This window comes from Rana temporaria, chromosome 4, assembly GCF_905171775.1.
Source record: "Rana temporaria chromosome 4, aRanTem1.1, whole genome shotgun sequence".
Classification (NCBI taxonomy): Eukaryota; Metazoa; Chordata; class Amphibia; order Anura; family Ranidae; genus Rana; species Rana temporaria.
The window spans coordinates 21474304-21497628 of NC_053492.1; the positions used below are offsets into that span (position 1 = coordinate 21474304).

The 23325-nt window shown below is 44.7% G+C and overlaps 2 protein-coding genes across 8 annotated transcripts in view; one reads left to right on the top strand and one right to left on the bottom strand.

Annotated features, from left to right (window-relative positions):
• The window catches only part of HMBOX1 (homeobox containing 1), a 199490-nt gene extending 187452 nt beyond the window's left edge, over window positions 1–12038 (bottom strand). For 4 of the 7 annotated variants that reach the window (XM_040348107.1, XM_040348103.1, XM_040348108.1 and 1 more), the window contains exon 1: window positions 11732–12038. The gene's annotated coding sequence lies outside the window, so the exon portion shown is untranslated. Of the gene's footprint in view, window positions 1–11601; window positions 11645–11731 lie in introns of those variants that run through there. The other 3 variants (XM_040348106.1, XM_040348105.1, XM_040348104.1) reach the window with 2 other exon arrangements.
• A 206-nt stretch (window positions 12039–12244) lies between these two features.
• The window catches only part of INTS9 (integrator complex subunit 9), a 104143-nt gene continuing 93062 nt past the window's right edge, over window positions 12245–23325 (top strand). The window contains exons 1-2 of the mRNA XM_040348111.1: window positions 12245–12345; window positions 19591–19718. Of these exons, the coding sequence (XP_040204045.1) occupies window positions 12337–12345; window positions 19591–19718 (137 nt within the window). The 5' untranslated portion in view covers window positions 12245–12336. The remainder of the gene's footprint in view (window positions 12346–19590; window positions 19719–23325) is intronic.

Sequence of the window (23325 nt, forward strand, 5' to 3'; positions counted from 1 at the left end):
GCATTGTGAAGGGGGATGGATGGATGGAGCGAGCTGGCCGTGGGTGGGGGGATGTATTGTGAAGGGGGATGGATGGATGGAGCTGGCCGTGGGTGGGAGATGCTTTGTAGAGGGGGGTGGATGGATGGAGCTGGCCGTGGGTGGGGATGGATAAAATGAGTGTGTATACAGGAGAGGTGTGTGCTCTAACATGTACACACTGTTCCCTCCAGCACTGTCCATTGGATGACACCTGTGAGCTCCCACGTGAGTTGGAGTACAATCACTAGAGAGCCGAGGCACCTATCAGAGATGATAGGAATACTGTACATTACCCCAGTCTCCAGCAGCACGAGAAATGAATCCTTCAGCCACGCTGCTGGTAGCCTGCGCGCCGGCCCCGCCCCCCCTACCTCGACGGGCTGTAGCAGAAAGCAAACTTGTCACAAGCCCGAGCAGCTGCAGTAGTTGCTTGTCTGCGCGAAGAGATCACAAAAGCTTCCTGCATGCTGGGACGGTGGCGGGATTACTTAACATGGGCTCTAGGCTACGGCTGCCGTAGCCTAGAGCCCATGTTAAGTAATCCCGCCACCGTCCCAGCATGCAGGAAGCTTTTGTGATCTCTTCGCGCAGACAAGCAACTACTGCAGCTGCTCGGGCTTGTGACAAGTTTGCTTTCTGCTACAGCCCGTCGAGGTAGGGGGGGGGAGGGGCCGGCGCGCAGGCTACCAGCAGCGTGGCTGAAGGATTCATTTCTCGTGGAGCGGGGTTTAGCGCGGCAGCCGAAAATCGGCCGATTTTTTTACAATAATCGGCCGATGCCGATTTCTTAAAAACTGCCAAATATCGGCCGATATATCGGCCGACCGATATATCGGTCGACCTCTAATGTCACGCTTCAAAATTGCGTCCGCTCGTGGAATGCGACAAACTTTTACCCTTTAAAATCTTCATAGGCGACGTTTAAAAAAATCTACAGGTTGCATGTTTTGAGTTACAGAGGAGGTCTAGGGCTAGAATTATTGCTCTCGCTCTACCAATCGCGGTGATGCCTCACATGTGTGGTTTAAACACCGTTTACATATGCGGGCGCTGCTCACGTATGTGTTCGCTCCTGCGCGCAAGCTCGTCGGGACGGGGTGCGTTTTCTGGCTCCTAACTTTTTTATCTGGCTCCTAGATTCCAAGCAAATTTGTCAACCCCTGCTCTAAGTGCCCAGCCGTGGGCGCGCGCCCCGGTCCGAAGCTCCGTGACCGCGGGACCCGATCGCCGCTGGAGTCCCGCGACCGGTCCCCGGAGCTAAAGAACGGGGAGAGCTGTGTGTAAACACAGCTTCCCCGTTCTTCACTGTGGCGCCGTCATTGATCGTGTCATCCCTTTTATAGGGGGACACAATCAATGATATCACACCTACAGTCACACCCCCCTACAGTTAGAAACACAAATTTGGTCACACTTAACCCCTTCAGCGCCCCCTTGTGGTTAACTCCCAAACTGCAACTGTCATTTTCACAGTAAACAATGTATTTTTTGCTGTGAAAATGACAATGGTCCCAAAAATGTGTCGAAACTGTCCAAAGTGTCCGCCATAATGTCGCTGTCACGAAAAAAAAAACTGCTGATCGCCGCCATTAGTAGTAAAAAAAATAAAAAATTTATAGAAATGTAATAAAACTATCCCCTATTTTGTAAACGCTATAAATTTTGCGCAAACCAATCGATAAACGCTTATTGCAATTTTTTTAACCAAAAATAGGTAAAAGAATACATATCGGCCTAAACTGAGGAAAAACATTTTTTTTATATATGTTTTTGGGGGATATTTATTATAGCAAATAGTAAAAAATATTGCATTTTTTTCAAAATTGTCGCTCTATTTTGTTTATAGCGAAAAAAATAAAAACCGCAGAGGTGATCAAATACCACCAAAAGAAAGCTCTATTTGTGGGAAAAAAAGGACGCCAATTTTGTTTGGCAGCCACGTCGCACGACCGCGCAATTGTCAGTTAAAGCGACGCAGTGCCGAATCGCAAAAACTGGCCAGGTACTTTCGCTGCCTAAAGGTCCAGGTGTTAAGTGGCTAAACAATAAAGGTCTCTGCGGCGGATTCCCCGTGAGTCCAAGTTATCGGTGGCAGGAAAGGAGCCCCCCTCCCGCCGCTCTCCCACGCCCTCTGCTGCTGTTTACCGGAGCCATCGGCAGCAGGGGAGGCGATCCGGTCCTCTTCCTAGCTGGGTAGGGAGACGAGTGAGGGGGAAGATGGACCCCACCCGACTCCATACCATAGCAGAGCGGAAGCCACGTCAAAACGTCACTTCCGCCCATAGCTCTTAGAGCCCTTTCACACTGAGGCGCTGCAAAAACACTCTTTAAAAACATCTTTAGCGCTATAACCGCGTTTTTAGGGCGCTAGCGGTAAAATTAACGCAATGCTGCAGGCGTTTTTCCAGCGTTATTGAAGCATGGGCAATTTCAATCCTGTTGTAGATGCTCTTTTTTTTTTCTTGCATGTTCACATTTTTGGGAGATCATGTGATTTTTCTACAGCTCAGAGCAGATTATAGGCGCTATTCAGGCATTTTTTTTACAGCGCTTTCAATTAATTTCAATGGAGAGGGGCGTTTTTGGAGCGTTTTTTTCAGAGCCCAAAAGCTGCTCTAAAGATGCTGCTTGCAGGACTTTTCTCAACGCCCCGCCGGCGCAACGCCTCAGTGTGAAAGGGGCCATTGAGATGCATGGAGAGTGTTTTATGAGCGGTATTTTTAATGCTAAAACGCTGTGAAAAAACGCTCCAGTGTGAAAGGGGTCTTAAACAGCCTTTTTTTTGTCATTTTTTCAAATGACAATTTTTATTTTATTTATTGCATTTAGACCCCTTTCTCACTGGAGCGTTTTAGCGTTAAAAAAAGCGCTATTAAAAACGCTCTCAATGGACCCTTTCACACTGAGGCGTTGCACGGGGCGTTGAGAAAAGTCCTGCAAGCAGCATCTTTTGGGAGCTGAAAAAAAAAACGCTACAAAAACACCCAGCTCCATTGAAATGAATTGAAAGCGCTGTAAAAACGCCTGAATAGCGCCTATCATCCGCTCTGAGCTGTAGTAAAATCACATGATCTCCCAAACATGTAAACATGCAAGCAAAAAAAAAAAAAAGGGGGGGAGCATCTACAACAGCAGGACTGAAATTGCCCATGCTTCAATAAAGCTGTTAAAACGCCCGTTAATTTTACTGCTAGCTCCCTCAAAACGCGAGAATAGCGCCAAAGGCGTTTTAGGGCGTTTTTGCAGCACCTCGGTGTGAATGGGCTCTCAAGTCTAAATATGAGATCTGAGGTCTTTTTGACCCCAGATGTCATATTTAAGAGGACCTGTCATGCTTTTTTTCTAGGGATGTTTACATTCCTTGTAAAAGGAATAAAAGTGATCCAAATTTTTTTTTTTTTTTTTTCAAAACAGTGTAAAAAAAAAGAAAGAAAAAAAAAAAAAAAAGTTTTTAAAGTGCCCCCTACAGCAAGCAGCTTGCTATGGGGGCACCCAAGCCGAGATTTTGTGATCCAATAGTGGCACCAGTGATTTTATAAAAATCGACCGGCCAAGCCCTCAATTTCACCCCTTATGGTGCTACACAGAAAAAAACATGTGTTGCCCAGGAATCTTCCTTTCATGCACATTTCTTTTTTTGAATATATTTTGATCATGATTAGTGCCAAAAAAACGAATCGATTATGAAAGTAATCGATTACAATTTTCATAATCGATTAATCAGCCAGTAACATAATGGGGTTAAAAAAACTAAATTTAGCCCTTTATAGTACAAAAAAGCAAATCGCCACTGTAAATATTACTTTCACTGTCACACAGTAAAAAAATGAACCCCTTACAGTAGCGATTATTTGCTCTTTTTGTACTTATTTTTGTTTTTTTTAACCCCATTATGTTACTAAGCATCTCAGGCCGGGTCACACCTCTGTGTTTTTGTGCTTTTTGTAGAAACACACTACAGTTCATCTACATGTTTTCCTATGGGACACGTTCACATCCATGATTTTTTTTCAGCTGCTGCGTATTTGGAAAGGGCAAGGACTTTTTAACGCAAAGCGGTGCTATTTTTTATTTTTTGGTTCAATATACTTCAATGGAGAAGCTGCAGAATGTGTTTTTGCGGCAATTTGTGTTTTGTAATCTGCCCAACAACAATTTTTTTAAGGCTATTAACCGATTAATCGAAACAATAATCGGCCAACTAATCGATTATGAAAATAATCGTTAGTTGCAGCCCTAATTATGATTCTCCCATCACCGATTAGAAATTCGTTCCTTTTTCAAAAAAATTCCAACTTGCCCGATCACTCGAATTTCGATGGCCACATGGAAATCGCCCATTGCTGCTGCATCCCAACCCTGTCACTAATGGTGCGAAATCTGTTGCTGCAGCCCCCCCCAACTCCGTAACTAATGGTGTGAAACCTGTTGCTGCAGCCCCAACCCCGTCACTAATGGTGCGAAACCTGTTGCTGCAGCCCCCCAACTCCGTAACTAATTATGTGAAACCTGTTGCTGCAGCCCCCCCCCCCCCCCCAACCCCGTCACTAATGGTGCGAAACCTGTTGCTGCAGCCCCCCAACTCCGTAACTAATGATGTGAAACCTGTTGCTGCAGCGCCCCCCCCCCCCCCCAACCCCGTCACTAATGGTGTGAAACCTGTTGCTGCAGCCCCAACCCCGTCACTAATGGTGCAAAACATGTTGCTGCAGCCCCAACCCTGTCACTTATGGTGCGAAACCTGTTGCTGCAGCCACCCTCAACCCCGTCATTTATGTTGCGAAACCCGTTGCTGCAGCCAACCTCTTCACTAATGGTGCGAAACCCATTGCTGCAAAAAAAAATTCAACTTGCCCGATCACTCAAATTTCGATGGCCACATGGAAATCGCCCATTGCTGCAGCATCCCAACCCCATCACTAATGGTGCGAAACCCATTACTGCAGCCCCCCCAACCCCGTCACTAATGGTGCAAAACCGGTTGCTGCAGCACCCCAACCCCGTCACTAATGGTGTCTAATAAACTTTACTGTTAAAAAAAAAATGGTGCACCATTTGAATAAAAAATGTGATTTTCAAAAGAAAGAAAGATCTTTTGGAATTCCACCCATTTCGGCTTTAGTGTCTTTAAAAAGGGATAAGCTGAAAAAATAAATAAAAAAAAACACAAGAATAAAATAGAGTATAAGATGCATTTATAAAACAAAAGTACACTGTGAAGCTGTTGTACTCCATGACAGCCTGTGTGAGTGCCATACGACGGATGATTACATATATGAAAAGGAATATATCCATAGATCATCGCTTCAGGTGTCAGTGAGCAGACGATCGCTAAGAGTATATATATATTCGCCAGCGACAGGATGCCAAATAGAACTCGAAGAAATCGGCTCGCCATTTCCCATTCAGATTACTGCGCACTTTCAGACATGATCAGAAATAGATCGGCAGGGTGACGAACGCACGCATCCCGGGGGGCCCCACTGTGCAATCACTGCGACCTCCTACCAGGGGGTCTCAAAACTGGCGGCCCTCCAGCTGTTGCAGAACTACAAGTCCCATGAGGCACTGCAAGGCCGACAGTTACAAGCATGACTCTCACAGGCAGAGGCATGATGGGACTTGTAGTTCCACAACACCTGGAGGGCCGCCAGTTTGGAACCCCTGTGATTCAGACTAGAAGAGTAAAGCTGGCCATACATTATAGAATCTTCTTGTACAATCTCCTTTTTGATTTACCTTCAACTATGTAGTGCACAAAAAGGAACACAAATTTAATTTATTATTTGGGTTTGAATTCGTATTGTGTTTTTTTTTTTTATTATTCTAAAAAGGAAAAAAATTGTACAGTTTGGGGGTGGCCCCTTCTTTTTCCAATATGACTGCACACCAGCACCAGATGAGCGAGTTTGGGGTGGAGGAACTTGACTGGCCTGCACAGAGTCCTGACCTTAAAGCCTTTGGGATGAATTGGAGCAGAGACTGCGAGCCAGGCCTTCTCATCCAACATTATGATTACACAAGATTTCTGTAGTGCCAACAGTTTGCGCAGGGCGTTACAATATAAAGGGAGACAATACACCAACAGTACAATTTAAAATAAAAGGGTTAGAAGGGCTCAGCGCCTGACCTCACAAATGCGCTTCTGGAAGAACGGCCAAACATTCCCATAGACACACTCCTAAACCTTGTGGACAGCCTTCCCAGAAGAGTTGAAGCTGTTATAGCTGCAAAGGGTGGGCCAACTCAATACTGAACCCTACGGACTAAGATGATATTCATGTGCGTGTAAAGGCAAGCGTCCCAATACTTTTGGTAATATAGTGTGGATAAGATATGAGGATCAATGGAGGAATCAAGAGGTAATTTTCCCAGCCAATTATTATAATGAGTAGTGACAAGTACGATTCTCATCATAACTGTGAAGGACATCGGAATATACTCCTAATACCTCCATAATACCCAGAACAGAGAGCCTAATAACAACCAACCACCACCACAGCAACCACCACAAACCACAAAAACAATCACCACCACCACAACAACCACCACCACAACCACAACCACCACCACCAACCACCACCAAAACAACAACAACCACCACCAAAACAACAACAACCACCACCAAAACAACAACCACCACCACCAAAACAACAACCACCACCAAAACAACAACCACCACCACCACCACGAACACCACCACGGACAACAACCACAACAACAACCACAACAACCACCACAACAACCACCACAACAACAACCACAACAACAACAACCACCAAAACCACCACCACAACCACCACAACCACCACAACCACCACAACAACCACAACAACCACAACCACCACAACAACCACCAACCACAACGGCTCTCACTCTGGAGACATCATCATTTATTCCTAAGGCTGGCCATACATTATACAATTTTACCAAAAACCATCCTCTTAAGAGGTCACACCTAAACTACACTTTCAGTTGGTATGGCCCTTGCACTACATGGTTGAAGGTAAATCTAAAAGGAAATGGTATAGTCCATACACATACCTATTCATGACACAGGGACCCCGGCATTAATAATACCAGTATTAGTAGAAAGTTATCAGGAGCGGTCATATGCTCAGGAATGAAGTGTGAGGGGAAGAGGTGCAAGGCAAAGTATCAACGCCAATATAAAATATGACTACCACTGTCATCACCTCCACACAACACTGACACCGTCCATACATGTGTGCCGAGTATTATCACCAACATAATATGACTACCACTGTCATCACCCCCACACACACACACCACTGACACTGTCCATACAATGACATCCTTCATTATAATACTCATCATTACTAGAACAGTGATAGCAATGTCAGCACCTGCAAACACACACAGCTGACAGAGTCAGCCATATAATAATAATAAAATATTAACATATAAATCAGTACAATGGGAGTAATATGAAATATCAGCACCCAACAGAGTCTATACCATAATCAGCTTTATAATAACAATACTATATCAGCATAAATTGGCATAATAATGATAACAAAACTACTAATGATAACAATACAAATGATTAGTTGTGCGATGCACACTGTTGGCACTATATATAATTCCTGTATAATAACAGAACACTGATCATTACTATAAAAAACAGTGATATCAGCACCTCCAACACACACACGGAAGAGACATCAGAAAAAATAAATAAAAATACTACTGCGAACACCACCAACCACACCACAAACATTAATCATAGCAATGATAATAACTACAGCATCACCAATAATACTAACAATCAATACGACTAATGATAACAACAGCATCACCAATAATACTAATAAAAACAATACCATTAATGATAACAATGCTGTAAGTAAAAACAGTAAGGAATAAAAATAAAAAAAGTCCAGAGCTTCCAAGCACACAGCTGGCAGAGTGTTATACTAGCAGGGATCCTCAAACTACGGCAGTCCAGCTGTTGTAGAACTACACATCCCATGAGGCATTGTAACACACTGACATTCACAGACATGACTGGGCATGATGGGAATTGTAGTACCTCAACAACTGGAGGGCCGTAGTTTGAAGACCCATGTCCTAGAGTAACAACAGTGCAATAATATCAATACGATACAGAGTAATGGGACCGACTTCACAGAGTCGTCATCATCATTAATAATAATAATAAATAATAATAATAATATCAGCGAGTACTTGAAAAAAAAGTATCGGTACTTGTACTCAGTCCTAAAAAAGTGGTATCGGGACAACCCTAATAATAATAACAACAACAACAACAACAACAACACTAAAAAGTCAGTACCTGCAGAGACACAGTTGGCAGAATAATAGCAATAATAATAACAACAACAACAACAACAACAACCATCATAATACTGAAGTGAGCACCTCCGAACACACATTTGGCAGTCTTTGTAGTACTATTATTCTGAGTATTAACAGCAGTATTAATGTCAGGACCTCCAGAAATACTGCTGGAACAACAACAATAATATTATTACTACCGAACTAATAACGCTACTAAAGTCAGCATGTCCTAAAACACAACTGGCAGTCTTTATAATAATACTACCAATGCCGGTTGTAGTATTAATGTCACCACCACCTCCAGACACATCCCTGGCAGAGTCCTGATAATAGGAAGAACAAGAATGATGGCACTAAAAAAAAAAAGTCCACCAGAGTGCCCAAGCACACAGATGGCAGAGTAGTAACAATAGTGTGGTAATATCATTAGAGATACAAAGAATGCAGAGTGTAATAGGACCGACTTCACACAGTCCTCATCATTACTATACTGGAGCCAGCGCCTCCCAACACACAACTTGTCAGTACTAATAATACCAGCAGTAGTAATGTCAGGACTTCCACACACATCACTGCCAGAGTCATCATCATTATTATTAGTAGTAGTGATATTATGTTTGAAAACATCACTGCCAGAGTTATTATTAATACAACACTGGCAGTGATGTTTCCAAACATAACAATATCACCACTACAAAGAAGAAGATGATGATGTAGTACTGATATTGTTAGGTCTGAAAACATCACTACCAGAGTTGTATTAATAATAATAATAATAATAATAATACTACAACTCTGGTAGAGATGTTTCCAGACCTAACAATATCAGTACTCGCTATTATTAGTAGTAGTATTGGACCAGGATCTGCAATTGAAAATATACACCGACCAATCACACCTACTACTACTTGTTATTATTAAATGTTTTAATTTTATTGTATTATTCCAGTATTATACAATCTTATCTAGTTGTGTGTCTGACCTTCCTGTCACTACTACTGTTCTTATTTATATCATTAGTCACTATAAGAATATTATAATATATATATATATATATATATATATATATATATATATATATATATATATATATATATATATATATATATATATATATATATACATATATACACATATACACACACACACACACATACTGACAAGTTGCATTTATATATATATATATATATATATATATATATATATATATATATATATTCACTCAACTTGTCCGTATTACTATCAGTACTTACACACACACACACCACTAGCAGAGTCCTAATATTAATAATACAACTCCTGGTAGTGATGTTTCCAGACATATTATTGAAGCATCACTACAAGAGTTGTTTATTATTACTTTTAGTACTGATAATAATAATAATAATAATAAATAATACATTAATAATAATACAACTTTGATAGTGATGTTTCCAGACATATCAGTACTAAATAATAATAATAATAATAATAATAATAATAATAATAATAATAATACAACTCTGGTAGTGATGTTTCCAGACCTAACAATATTAGTACTACATAATATTATTCTTATTATTAGTAGTAGTAGGTGTAGTGGTGACATTGTTAGGTCTGGAAACATCACTACCAGAGTTGATTATTTAGTACTGATATTATGTCTGGAAACATTAATATTAGGACTGTCAGTGGAGTGTGTGGAAGTACTGATAGTAATACTGACAAGGTATGTATGTATTTTTTTTTTTCTTATAGGTGACGAATGATATAAATAAGAAAAGTAATGGTGACAGGAAGGTCAGACACACAACTAGATATTTTATAATACTGGAATAATAATTCAATTAAACATTTTTAATAACACATATTAGTAGTAATAGTAGGTGTGATTGGTCTGTGTATCTTTTCAATTGCATATGATGGTCCAATAATAATACTACTACTACTAATAACAACAACAACAGCAGCACTAGTGTCAGCATGGTCAGACACACAACTACATAGTTACGGTACATAAAGTTACATAGAAGGTGAGGTTGAAAAAAGACACAAGCCCAGGCTATGTGTGTGTGATTATATGTCAGTGTTACATTGTATATCCCTGTATGTTGTGGTCGTTCAGGTATTTAATAGTTACATAGTAGGTAAGGTTGAAAAAAAAAAAAAAAGTCCATCAAAGACCAGTCTATAAACTAGCAGACTTCATAACAATATTAATAAAACACCCATTAAAATATGCAATAAAAAAAATGATAAAATAATAATCCAAATAAAATATCAAACATAATAATAGTAAGTGTAATTGGTGTATGTGTGTGTGTATATATATATATATATATATATATATATATATATATATATATATATATATATATATATATATATCTCCTGATGATGGTCTAATAGTGTATTTATAATATTAATATTAACAATAACAGCAAGAACCAAGTGATAGAGATCTAAACTGCAAAAATGATGATGATGGGATGAAATCAGTATGTCTGGACACATCTCACTGCCAGAGTCACAATAATAATAATGATAATAATAATAAAAAATGATGATGATGATGATGGGAGTAGTAGTAATGATATCAGTAAGTCTGGAGACATCACTGCCAGAGTCACAATAATAATAGTGATAATAATAATAGTGACAATAATAATAATAATAATAATAATAGTGATAATGATAATAAAAGTGACAATAATAATAGTGATAATGATAATAATAGTGATAATGATAATAGTGATAATAATAAATGATGATTGGGGGGAATAGTGTGATTAGAAGAGACACAAGTCTGGTGAAGAGACTTTATAATTCTATAAATAACAATAAATGTTACCAGTAGTAAATAATAATAATTAGCAGTAATAATAGTAGGTATGATACATATATTGATAAGGGGGGGGGGTGTCCCATCTATACACACAGTATATAGATGATATTTATATTATTATTATTGATGAGGATGATGGGGGGGGGGGGGTGACCTGTCTGTAGGGGGGGGGTGACCTGTCTGTAGGGGGGGGTGACCTGTCTGTAGGGTCTCCATGGTGACAGTGAGGTGAAGTTGTGTGATGATATGACAGGAGGGAGGGGGGGGGGGGGGTCCCATCTATACACACAGTATATAGATGATATTATTATTATTGATGATGGGGGGGTGACCTGTCTGTAGGGGGGGTGACCTGTCTGTAGGGTCTCCATGGTGACAGTGAGGTGAAGTTGTGTGATGATATGACAGGAGGGAGGGGGAGGGATGTCGCTCACCTGTACAGTAGCGGTGTACAGCCCGATCAGTGAGTGAAGTTGGAGGGGAATGTCGCTCACATGTACAGTGGCGGTGTACAGCCCGATCAGTGTGTGGTGAGTGAAGTAGTAGGAGGGGGATGTCGCTCACCTGTACAGTAGCGGTGTACAGCCCGGCAGCGGCGGCGGGCCCTCACTCTCTCTCCGGGGTGGTGATGTCCGCCCTCGGCTCCTCAGCTCTCCCCCCGCCGCTCACATCCCAGCCGCCTGACTCGTCTTTGTCTGTCTCCCGGCCGCCATGTTGACACTCAGCACCGCGCACCTTCCACCACCCCCCCCAACCTCAACACTCTCTCTCACACACACACACAGACTGGCCGAGCGGCCCCGCGGGGGGAACTCTGGGAGTTGTAGTTCCCGACACCGCCGGCTTCTCCCCGGGGAGTGAGGGGCCGGGACTACATCTCCCAGGGCGCAGCGCGGGCAGACTGGGCGGGGCATTGCCGGCGGGAGGCGGGGTCAGGCTCCTGGCCTAACAGACTGGAGGAAGGCGGGGCGCAGCCGCTCGCGGACAGACGGGGCGGGACGCCCCCCCCCCCCCCCATTCCTGGCGGTCAGACTGGGCGGGACACGCCTCCTTCGCACGCTTGGAGCGTGTCTGGAGCGGAAGTGACGTCGGCGGTGGCGGACTACCAGTCCCGTCATGCCGTGCGCCCCTCCCGGAAGTGAACTGGTACTGGAGGTGTGCAGGGGAAGATGAAGCTGGTGAGTTGATCAGTTTGTGTGTGAATGTGCTGTTAGTGAGAGGAGGGATTGTCCCTGCTCTCCATCCCCTCATCTCTATCACACACACACCCCCTGTCCTCATCATTATCTGTATACAACATTCACATCACACTCCACCTATTGTTATCTGCAGCCTGGGGTCTGTCCACATTATCTTCACTACTTAAAGGGGAACTCCACACAGTGACACGTGTGCAATGGACCCCAAAACCACACATGTAATATAGTGCAGCTTACCAATCATTACATGTGGTGGCTGCATTAATTTTCTATTTTTTTAGGTTTCCCCCTTTGTTTTCACTTGGTGATCTGACCAGCCCCCCCCCCCCTCTGGAGGAATGAGAACAGGAGGCACAGCAGCATTGTCAGCCTAGGTGGGGTAGGGGAGTGTTAGGTGTACTAGCAGATTTAGATACACTAACACTTTGAAGCTAACCCCCCCCCCCCCCCCCCAAGCTCACACTTTATAATCCGTTACTGTAAACCCTTTTCTTTCTTTTGGGGTGAAAGTTTTATATAATTGAAAGGTGTTTACTGTCAGGGGTAAATGGTTTGTCTCATCCATGTAAACTGATACATGTGCAGGACAGCTTGTTCTGTTGAAAACAACAGACTTACTGGCCAGATCACCAGGTCCGCTGAGGATTCATGAAGCCCATCAGTGCCCATAAAGGCTTCCCATCAGTGCTGCATATCACTTCAACCTATCAGTGCCCATAAGAGCTGCATATCACTTCCACCTGTCAGTGCCACCTCATCAGTGCCCATAAAGGCTGGCCATCAGTGCTGCATATCACTTCCACCTGTCAGTGCCCATAAAGGCTGCCCATCAGTGTGGCAAATTCATGCTCATCAGTGCTGCATATCAGTTCCACCTCATCAGTGCCTATATGGGCGGCATATCGCTTCAACCTGTCAGTGCCCATCAGGGCTGCATATCAGTGCCACCTCATTAGTGCCCATCAGGGCTGCATATCACTTTAACCTGTCAGCGCCCACGAGGGCTGCATATCACTTCAACCTGTCAGTGTCCATCAGGGCTGCATATCACTTTAACCTGCCAGTGCCCATCAGGGCTGCATGTCAGTGCTGCATATCACTTCAACCTATCAGTGCCCATAAGGGCTGCATATCACTTCCACCTGTTAGTGCCACCTCATCAGTGCCCATAAAGGCTGGCCATCAGTGCTGCATATCACTTGCACCTGTCAGTGCCCATAAAGGCTGCCCATCAGTGCTGCATATCACTTCCACCTGTCAGTGTCAACTCATCAGTGCCCATAAAGGCTGCCCATCAGTGTGGCAAATTCATGCTCATCAGTGCTGCATATCAGTTCCACCTCATCAGTGCCCATAAGGGTGGCATATCACTTCAACCTGTCAGTGCCCATCAGGGCTGCATATCAGTGCCACCTCATTAGTGCCAATAAGGGCTGCATATCACTTCAACCTGTCAGCGCCTATGAGGGCTGCCATATCACTTCAACCTGTCAGTGCCAACTCATCAGTGCCCATAAAGGCTGGCCATCAGTGCTGCATATCACTTGCGCCCATCAGTGCCCATAAGGGCTGCCCATCAGTGCTGCATATCACTTCCACCTGTCAGTGCCACCTCATCAGTGCCCATCAGCTGCATATCACTTTAATCTGTCAGTGCCCATAAGGGCTGCATATCAATTCAACCTGTCAGTACCCATAAATGCTAGCCATCAGTGGCATTCATGCTCATCAGTGCCCATAAGGGCTGCATATCACTTCAACCTGTCAGTGCCCATCAGTGCTGCATATCAGTGCCCATAAAGGCTGGCCATCAGTGCTGCATATTCTTGCCACCTCATTAGTGCCCATAAGGGCTGCATATCACTTCAACCTGTCAGTGTCCACCAGGGCTGCATATTAGTGCCCATAAGGGCTGCATATCATTTTAACCTGCCAGTGCCCATCAGGGCTGCATGTCAGTGCTGCATATCACTTCAACCTATCAGTGCCCATAAGGGCTGCATATCACTTCCACCTGTCAGTTCCACCTCATCAGTGCCCATAAAGGCTGCCCATCAGTGCTGCATATCACTTCCACCTGTCAGTGCCCATAAAGGCTGCCCATCAGTGCTGCATATCAGTGCCACCTCAAAAGTGCCCATAAAGGCTGGCCATCAGTGTGGCAAATTCCTGCTCATCAGTGCTGCACATCAGTTCCACCTCATCAGTGCCCATCAGGGCTGCATATCACTTTAATCTGTCAGTGCCCATCAGGGCTGCATATTAGTGCCCATAAGGGCTGCATATCACTTTAACCTGCCAGTGCCCATCAGGGCTGCATGTCAGTGCTGCATATCACTTCAACCTATCAGTGCCCATAAGGGCTGCATATCACTTCCACCTGTTAGTGCCACCTCATCAGTGCCCATAAAGGCTGGCCATCAGTGCTGCATATCACTTGCACCTGTCAGTGCCCATAAAGGCTGCCCATCAGTGCTGCATATCACTTCCACCTGTCAGTGTCAACTCATCAGTGCCCATAAAGGCTGCCCATCAGTGTGGCAAATTCATGCTCATCAGTGCTGCATATCAGTTCCACCTCATCAGTGCCCATAAGGGTGGCATATCACTTCAACCTGTCAGTGCCCATCAGGGCTGCATATCAGTGCCACCTCATTAGTGCCAATAAGGGCTGCATATCACTTCAACCTGTCAGCGCCTATGAGGGCTGCCATATCACTTCAACCTGTCAGTGCCAACTCATCAGTGCCCATAAAGGCTGGCCATCAGTGCTGCATATCACTTGCGCCCATCAGTGCCCATAAAGGCTGCCCATCAGTGCTGCATATCACTTCCACCTGTCAGTGCCACCTCATCAGTGCCCATCAGCTGCATATCACTTTAATCTGTCAGTGCCCATAAGGGCTGCATATCAATTCAACCTGTCAGTACCCATAAATGCTAGCCATCAGTGGCATTCATGCTCATCAGTGCCCATAAGGGCTGCATATCACTTCAACCTGTCAGTGCCCATCAGTGCTGCATATCAGTGCCCATAAAGGCTGGCCATCAGTGCTGCATATTCTTGCCACCTCATTAGTGCCCATAAGGGCTGCATATCACTTCAACCTGTCAGTGTCCACCAGGGCTGCATATTAGTGCCCATAAGGGCTGCATATCATTTTAACCTGCCAGTGCCCATCAGGGCTGCATGTCAGTGCTGCATATCACTTCAACCTATCAGTGCCCATAAGGGCTGCATATCACTTCCACCTGTCAGTTCCACCTCATCAGTGCCCATAAAGGCTGCCCATCAGTGCTGCATATCACTTCCACCTGTCAGTGCCCATAAAGGCTGCCCATCAGTGCTGCATATCAGTGCCACCTCAAAAGTGCCCATAAAGGCTGGCCATCAGTGTGGCAAATTCCTGCTCATCAGTGCTGCACATCAGTTCCACCTCATCAGTGCCCATCAGGGCTGCATATCACTTTAATCTGTCAGTGCCCATCAGGGCTGCATGTCAGTGCCCATAAGGGCTGCATATCAATTCAACCTGTCAGTGCCCATAAATGCTAGCCATCAGTGGCATTCATGCTCATCAGTGCCCATAAGGGCTGCATATCACTTCAACCTATCAGTGCCCATCAGTGCTGCATATCAGTGCCCATAAAGGCTGGCCATCAGTGCTGCATATTCTTGCCTCCTCATCAGTGAAGTAGAACAATATATTTTTTTATAACAGAAACAAAGATAAACTTTGTTTTCAACATTTTTAGTATTTTTTTTCCACCATTTGTTTAGCAAACAAATAAAACAAGCACTCCTGTTGTGATTAAATACCATCAAAAGAAAACTCTGTGTGAGGGGGGAAAAAAAGATAACGTTTTTATTTGGGTGTTGCATGACCGTGCAATTGTGTGCATTCAAAGTGTGACAGCACTGAAAGCTGAACATGGGTCTGGGCAGGAAGGGGGAGGGGAGTGTTCGGTATTGAGGTGGGTAAGTAGCTGCAGACTTTGGGCGTGCTACAAATGCCCCCCCCCCCCCCAAAAAAATAGCACATCCATTTTTTTACCCTGCTCCTGAACACCCCCCCATTATAAAATAATTGTTGTCTGTGATTAATCAAAGCTGGTATTCCAGTATACTAGAGAGGTCGGTAGTTGTCATAAAAGCAGCGTGAATTGTGTTTATAAACAACATTGCGCCAGGCTGATTATATAAAGATACAAAGTAACATATTACATTTGTATCTTTCTGTTCATTCATCTGAAGATCAAAGGGATGAACTGTGGTCTGCAGATGATGTCAACCTTACAAGTTAGAAGAAAAAATATACTCTGTGTGTGTGTGTATATATATATATATATATATATATATATATGTGTGTATGTATGTTCCTCTGTTTAACCCCTTAAACAGCTCTAATTATCTCCTTCTCTCTTCAACTGTTACTTCCCTGAGGGATTTTTTTTTGTTTCTATTTAATGAACTATTAATATTTATACTTTTTTTTTTTTTTTTTTTTGGTAATATTTTTTACACATCTCTCATTTAAATAAGCACAAATTTAACACAAAAAGTAAATAAACATTTATTTTATTTGTAAATAACTTTGTAATGCTTTGTACCATAATCCATAATTTTAGTGTCATTTTAACTGCTTCCCGACCAACTCACATGGTGAGTACGGTGGCAGAGCAGCTATCCTCATCAGTGGATCCTGCCCTGGATCACGTGATCCAGCACTTCCGGGTAGGGGGACGAGCCGATCAGCGGGTCCCGGCCAATGATTGTCCGCTGGTACCTGCTGATCGGCGAAGTGGATGACCCCTTACATTGGTGGTCATTAGGAGAGGTACCCCCCTTACATTGGTAGTCTTTAGGAGAGGTGCCCCCTTATGTTAGTGCTCATTAGGGGATTTCCCCCCCCTATATTGATGGTCATTAAGGGATGTTCCCCCTTACATTGGTAGTAATTAGGAGAGGTGCCCCCTTACTTTAGTCATTAGAAGAGGTACCCCCTTACATTGGTGGTCATTTGGAGAGGTGCCCCCCTTACATTGGTGGTCACGGGAAGGAATGCCCCATTGCATTGGTGGTTACTGTAGTGCCTCCTGCAAAATGACATTGGGCCCAGAACTATGCTGGTACCATCCAGTAGGAAATTGGCGCACCGCTTCTCATTGTATAAGGAACCCTCTCTGGAGGACCCTCTGCAGTCTGCCAGGACCATGGCTGAGGAAGGCTGCTTCATTAAGTGATGGAGACAGGAGAGGAATTGTTATAAGTGAGCGGTGACGACTGTTCCTGATTGGTGCGGGTGTGAATTACTATCAGTGTCGGGGTCAGTGTGATGGTAATCAGGGCCCTGTGGTGACATAATTAGTCTGTGTTTGCTTGGAGCTGTCATTGCTCTTGTGATCTCCTTTAATCTCCCAGTTCTTCTCTTCTTCTCTTTTTTCTCTTCTCCTCTTTTCTCTTCTCTTTTCTCCTCTCTGGTCTTGCCCTCTCTGGTCTTGCCCTCTCTGGTCTTGCCCTCTCTGGTCTTGCCCTCTCTGGTCTTGCCCTCTCTGGTCTTGCCCTCTCTGGTCTTGCCCTCTCTGGTCTTGCCCTCTCTTCTTGTCCCCTCTCTTCTCGTCCCCTCTCTTCTCGTCCCCTCTCTTCTCGTCCCCTCTCTTCTCGTCCCCTCTCTTCTAGTCCCCTCTCTTCTAGTCCCCTCTCTTCTCGTCCCCTCTCTTCTCGTCCCCTCTCTTCTCGTCCCCTCTCTTCTCGTCCCCTCTCTTCTCGTCCCCTCTCTTCTCGTCCCCTCTCTTCTCGTCCCCTCTCTTCTCGTCCCCTCTCTTCTCGTCCCCTCTCTTCTCGTCTTCTCTTCTTCTCGTCTTCTCTTCTTCTCGTCTTCTCTTCTTCTCGTCTTCTCTTCTTCTCGTCTTCTCTTTTCGTCTTCTCTTCTCGTCTTCTCTTCTCTTCTCGTCTTCTCTTCTCGTCTTCTCTTTTCGTCTTCTCTTTTCGTCTTCTCTTCTCTTCTCGTCTTCTCTTCTCGTCTTCTCTTCTCGTCTTCTCTTCTCGTCTTCTCTTCTCGTCTTCTCTTCTCGTCTTCTCGTCTCCTCTTCTCGTCTCGTCTTCTCGTCTCGTCTTCTCGTCTCGTCTTCTCGTCTCGTCTTCTCTTTTCGTCTTCTCTTTTCGTCTTCTCTTCTCTTCTCGTCTTCTCGTCTTCTCTTCTCTTCTCGTCTTCTCTTCTCTTCTCGTCTTCTCTTCTCTTCTCGTCTTCTCTTCTCTTCTCGTCTTCTCTTCTCTTCTCGTCTTCTCTTCTCTTCTCGTCTTCTCTTCTCTTCTCGTCTTCTCTTCTCTTCTCGTCTTCTCTTCTCGTCTTCTCTTCTCGTCTTCTCTTCTCGTCTTCTCTTCTCGTCTCGTCTTCTCGTCTTCTCTTCTCGTCTTCTCTTCTCGTCTCGTCTTCTCTTCTCGTCTTCTCTTCTCGTCTTCTCTTCTCGTCTTCTCTTCTCTTCTCGTCTTCTCTTCTCGTCTTCTCTTCTCGTCTTCTCTTCTCGTCTTCTCTTCTCGTCTTCTCTTCTCGTCTTCTCTTCTCGTCTTCTCGTCTTCTCTTCTCGTCTTCTCTTCTCGTCTTCTCTTCTCGTCTTCTCTTCTCGTCTTCTCTTCTCGTCTTCTCTTCTCGTCTTCTCTTCTCGTCTTCTCTTCTCGTCTTCTCTTCTCGTCTTCTCTTCTCGTCTCTCCACCTCTCTTCTCGTCTCTCCACCTCTCTTCTCTTCTCTCCACCTCTCTTCTCTTCTCTCCTCCTCTCTTCTCTTCTCTCCTCCTCTCTTCTCTTCTCTCCTCCTCTCTTCTCTTCTCTCCTCCTCTCTTCTCTTCTCTCCTCCTCTCTTCTCTTCTCTCCTCCTCTCTTCTCTTCTCCTCCTTTCTCTTCTCTCCTCCTCCTTTCTCTTCTCTCCTCCTCCTTTCTCTTCTCTCCTCCTCCTTTCTCTTCTCTCCTCCTCCTCTCTTATCTTCTCTTCTCCTCCTCTCTTATCTTCTCTTCTCCTCTTCTCTTCTCTTCTCTTCTCTTCTCTTCTCTTCTCTCCTCCTCCTCCTCTCTTCTCTTCTCTTCTCTCCTCCTCTCTTCTCCTCCTCCTCTCTTCTCCTCCTCCTCTCTTCTCCTCCTCCTCTTCTCTCCTCCTGCTATTCAGGGACTGCTCTTTAATATTTGATGTCTCTATTGGTCTGGAACATTAAATGACTTTCTCTTTCAGTACTGCCTGTCGGGTCATCCCACGCTGCCATGCAACATCCTCAAGTTCAAATCCACCACCATCATGCTGGACTGCGGTCTGGACATGACGTCCGCCCTGAACTTCCTCCCTCTACCTCTGGTGCACAGGTAAGTCTCGGAGGCTGGGGAAGCTAACTGTGGGCTAGCTGCACAGCAGCTAAAATTTAATATTAGGCTCACAGGCGCTGTGCACTGGTTAATGCCATGAGCAGGAATAAGCAACACATAGAAGCTTCACTACATCCATACCGGGCCAATTCTGACATTCCTCTCCTACGTGTAAAAAAAAAAAATCATATTGTTTTTTTTGCTAGGAAATTACTCAGAACCCCCAAACATTATATATATAATTATATATATATATTTTTTTCTTTTAGCAGAGACCCTAGCCAATTAAGTAGTTATTGTTGCAATTTATGTCACACGGTATTTGTGCAGCAAATTTTTAAACACAATTAAAAAAAAAAAGACACTTTCATGAATAAAATAAATAAATAATACAAAACACAAAATTTACCCAAATTTTAAAATCTCCATAGGCGTCGCTTTTAACATTTTTACAGGTTAGCAGTTTAGAGTTGCAGAGAAGGTCTGGTGTAGGGCTGAAACGATTAATCAATATTATCGATAAAAATCGATAATGAAAATCGTCAATGATTTTCATTATCGATTAGTTGGTCCGCACCTTCCATCCATCCGCCCGCCTGCCCATTAAAAAAATCCTCCTGTCCCGTGATAACAGGCGCCGCCGTATTACACAGGACATGCAGCGCCGACGTGCCTCGTATGTGTACAAGGCGCCACCGTATTACGAGGCACGTCCGCGCTGCATGTCCACGCCTCTCCTCGGCTCTCCTCTGACGTCTGCTCCCCACTGATCTCAGCCCCGCCCGCTGCTGCCTCGAGGGAACAGAGGCTAGAAGCAGCGGTGGGGAGAGCCGAGCTGCACCCTCTGTGAAAGGTAGAAAAACCTACCTGTCTAGTTTGAGTACATGACATGCATTCCTATAACAATTACCCATCCTCCTAACTCCCATCATTAGTGTTCCGGGGGGTGGGTTGAATAGTAGTGCCCCATCATTGGTGTTCCTGGGTGGGGGAGGGAATAGTGCCCCATTGGTGTTCCTGGGAGGGGAATAATGCCCCAGCATTGGTGTTTCTGGGAGGAATAGTGCCCCAGCATTGGTGTTCCCGGGAGGAATAGTGCCCCAGCATTGGTGTTCCCGGGAGGAATAGTGCCCCAGCATTGGTGTTCCCGGGAGGAATAGTGCCCCAGCATTGGTGTTCCCGGGAGGAATAGTGCCCCAGCATTGGTGTTCCCGGGAGGAATAGTGCCCCAGCATTGGTGTTCCCGGGAGGAATAGTGCCCCAGCATTGGTGTTCCCGGGAGGAATAGTGCCCCATCATTTGGTGTTTCTGGGAGGAATAGTGCCCCCTCATTGGTGTTCCCGGGAGGAATAGTGCCCCAGCATTGGTGTTCCTGGGAGGAATAGTGCCCCAGCATTGGTGTTCCCGGGAGGAATAGTGCCCCAGCATTGGCGTTTCTGGGAGGAATAGTGCCCCAGCAACTTTGTTTACATTGACTTTCTGTGGGAAAACTTGCTTTGATATGCGAGTGCTTTGGATTACAAGCATTCTCCTGGAACGGACTATGCTTGTAATCCAAGGTTCCACTGTACTGAATTTCACTATATAAGAGTTTACTGTAAAAAAAATAAAAAGTGTGAAATGTAAGACTCCGGCGGTTGTACACCCCTCCTCTCCTCCTTTCCTTTGATGATGGCAATCCGTCCAGGCCCTGACGCAGCAAAGCAGCCCCAAACCATGATGCCCCCACCACCATATTTCACAGTTGGGATGAGGTTTTGATGTTGGTGTGCTGTGCCTCTTTTTCTCCACACATAGTGTTGTGTGTTTCTTCCAAACAACTCAACTTTGGTTTCATCTGTCCACAAAATATTTTGCCAGTACTGCTGTGGAACATCCAGGTGCTCTTGTGCAAACTGTAAACGTGCAGCAATGTTTTTTTGGACAGCAGTGGCTTCCTCTGTGGTATCCTCCCATGAAATCCATTCTTGTTTAGTGTTTTACTTTTCGTAGATTCGCTAACGGGGATGTTGGCATATGCCAGAGACTTTTGTATGTCTTTAGCTGACACTCTAGGATTCTTCTTCACCTCACTGAGCAGTCTGCGCTGTGCTCTTGCAGTCATCTTTACAGGACGGCAACTCCTAGGGAGAGTAGCAGCAGTGCTGAACTTTCCATTTATAGACAATTTGTCTTTCCGTGGACTGATGAACAGCAAGATGTTTGGAGATACTTTTATAACCCTTTCCAGCTTTATGCAAGTCAACAATTCCTAATCGTAGGTCTTTTGAGAGCTCTTTAGTGCGAGACATCATTCACATCATGCAATTCTTCTTGTGAAAAGCAAACCCAGAACTGGTATGTGTTTTTTATAGGACAGGGCAGCTGTAACCAACACCTCCAATCTCATCTCATTGATTGAACTTCAGTTGGCTGACACCTTACTCCAATTAGCTCTTGAAGATGTCATTAGTCTAAGGCAGGGGTGGGGAACCTTTTTTCTGCCAAGGGCCATTTGGATTTTTGTAAAATCATTCGGGGGCCGTACAAAATGATCAACTTAAAAATTAGCACCGCACCTCTGGACCCCTTTTACATTACACAGCACCGCACATCTGGACCCCTTTTACATTACACAGCACCACACCTCTGGATGCCTTTTACATTACACAGCACCGCATCTCTGGACCCCTTTTACATTACACAGCACCGCACCTCTGGACCCCTTTTACATTACACAGCACCGCACCTCTGGACCCCTTTTACATTACACAGCACCGCACCTCTGGACCCCTTTTACATTACACAGCACCGCATCTCTGGACCCCTTTTACATTACACAGCACCGCATCTCTGGACCCCTTTTACATTACACAGCACCGCATCTCTGGACCCCTTTTACATTACACAGCACCGCATCTCTGGATGCCTTTTACATTACACAGTACCGTATCTCTGGACCCCTTTTACATTACACAGCACCGCATCTCTGGACCCCTTTTACATTACACAGCACCCTGCACCTCTGGACCCCTTTTACATTACACAGCACCGCATCTCTGGACCCCTTTTACATTACACAGCACCGCACCTCTGGACCCCTTTTACATTACACAGCACCGCATCTCTGGATGCCTTTTACATTACACAGTACCGTATCTCTGGACCCCTTTTACATTACACAGCACCGCATCTCTGGACCCCTTTTACATTACAAAGCACCGCACCTCTGGACCCCTTTTACATTACACAGCACCGCATCTCTGGACCCCTTTTACATTACACAGCACCGCACCTCTGGACCCCTTTTACATTACACAGCACCGCATCTCTGGACCCCTTTTACATTACACAGCAACACTCTGCACCACTAGACCCCTTTAGATTTACACAGACACCCCCCAGCTCTGTCCTTTCCTGCATTAATCATGCAGATGGAGAGACAGTGAGCAGCACTGAACAGGGGGCAATCACCTGCTGGTTTACTTATGTTAGCTTCAGCAGCTCTCTACTCAGCGCTGCTCAATGTCTCTCTCTCTCCCCTGCGGTACAGGAGAGTGTTTGCTTACCTTGGAGCTGGAGATGGAGAAAATTGAACTTGGCGCGCCGCCGCCGCGCTGTAAACACG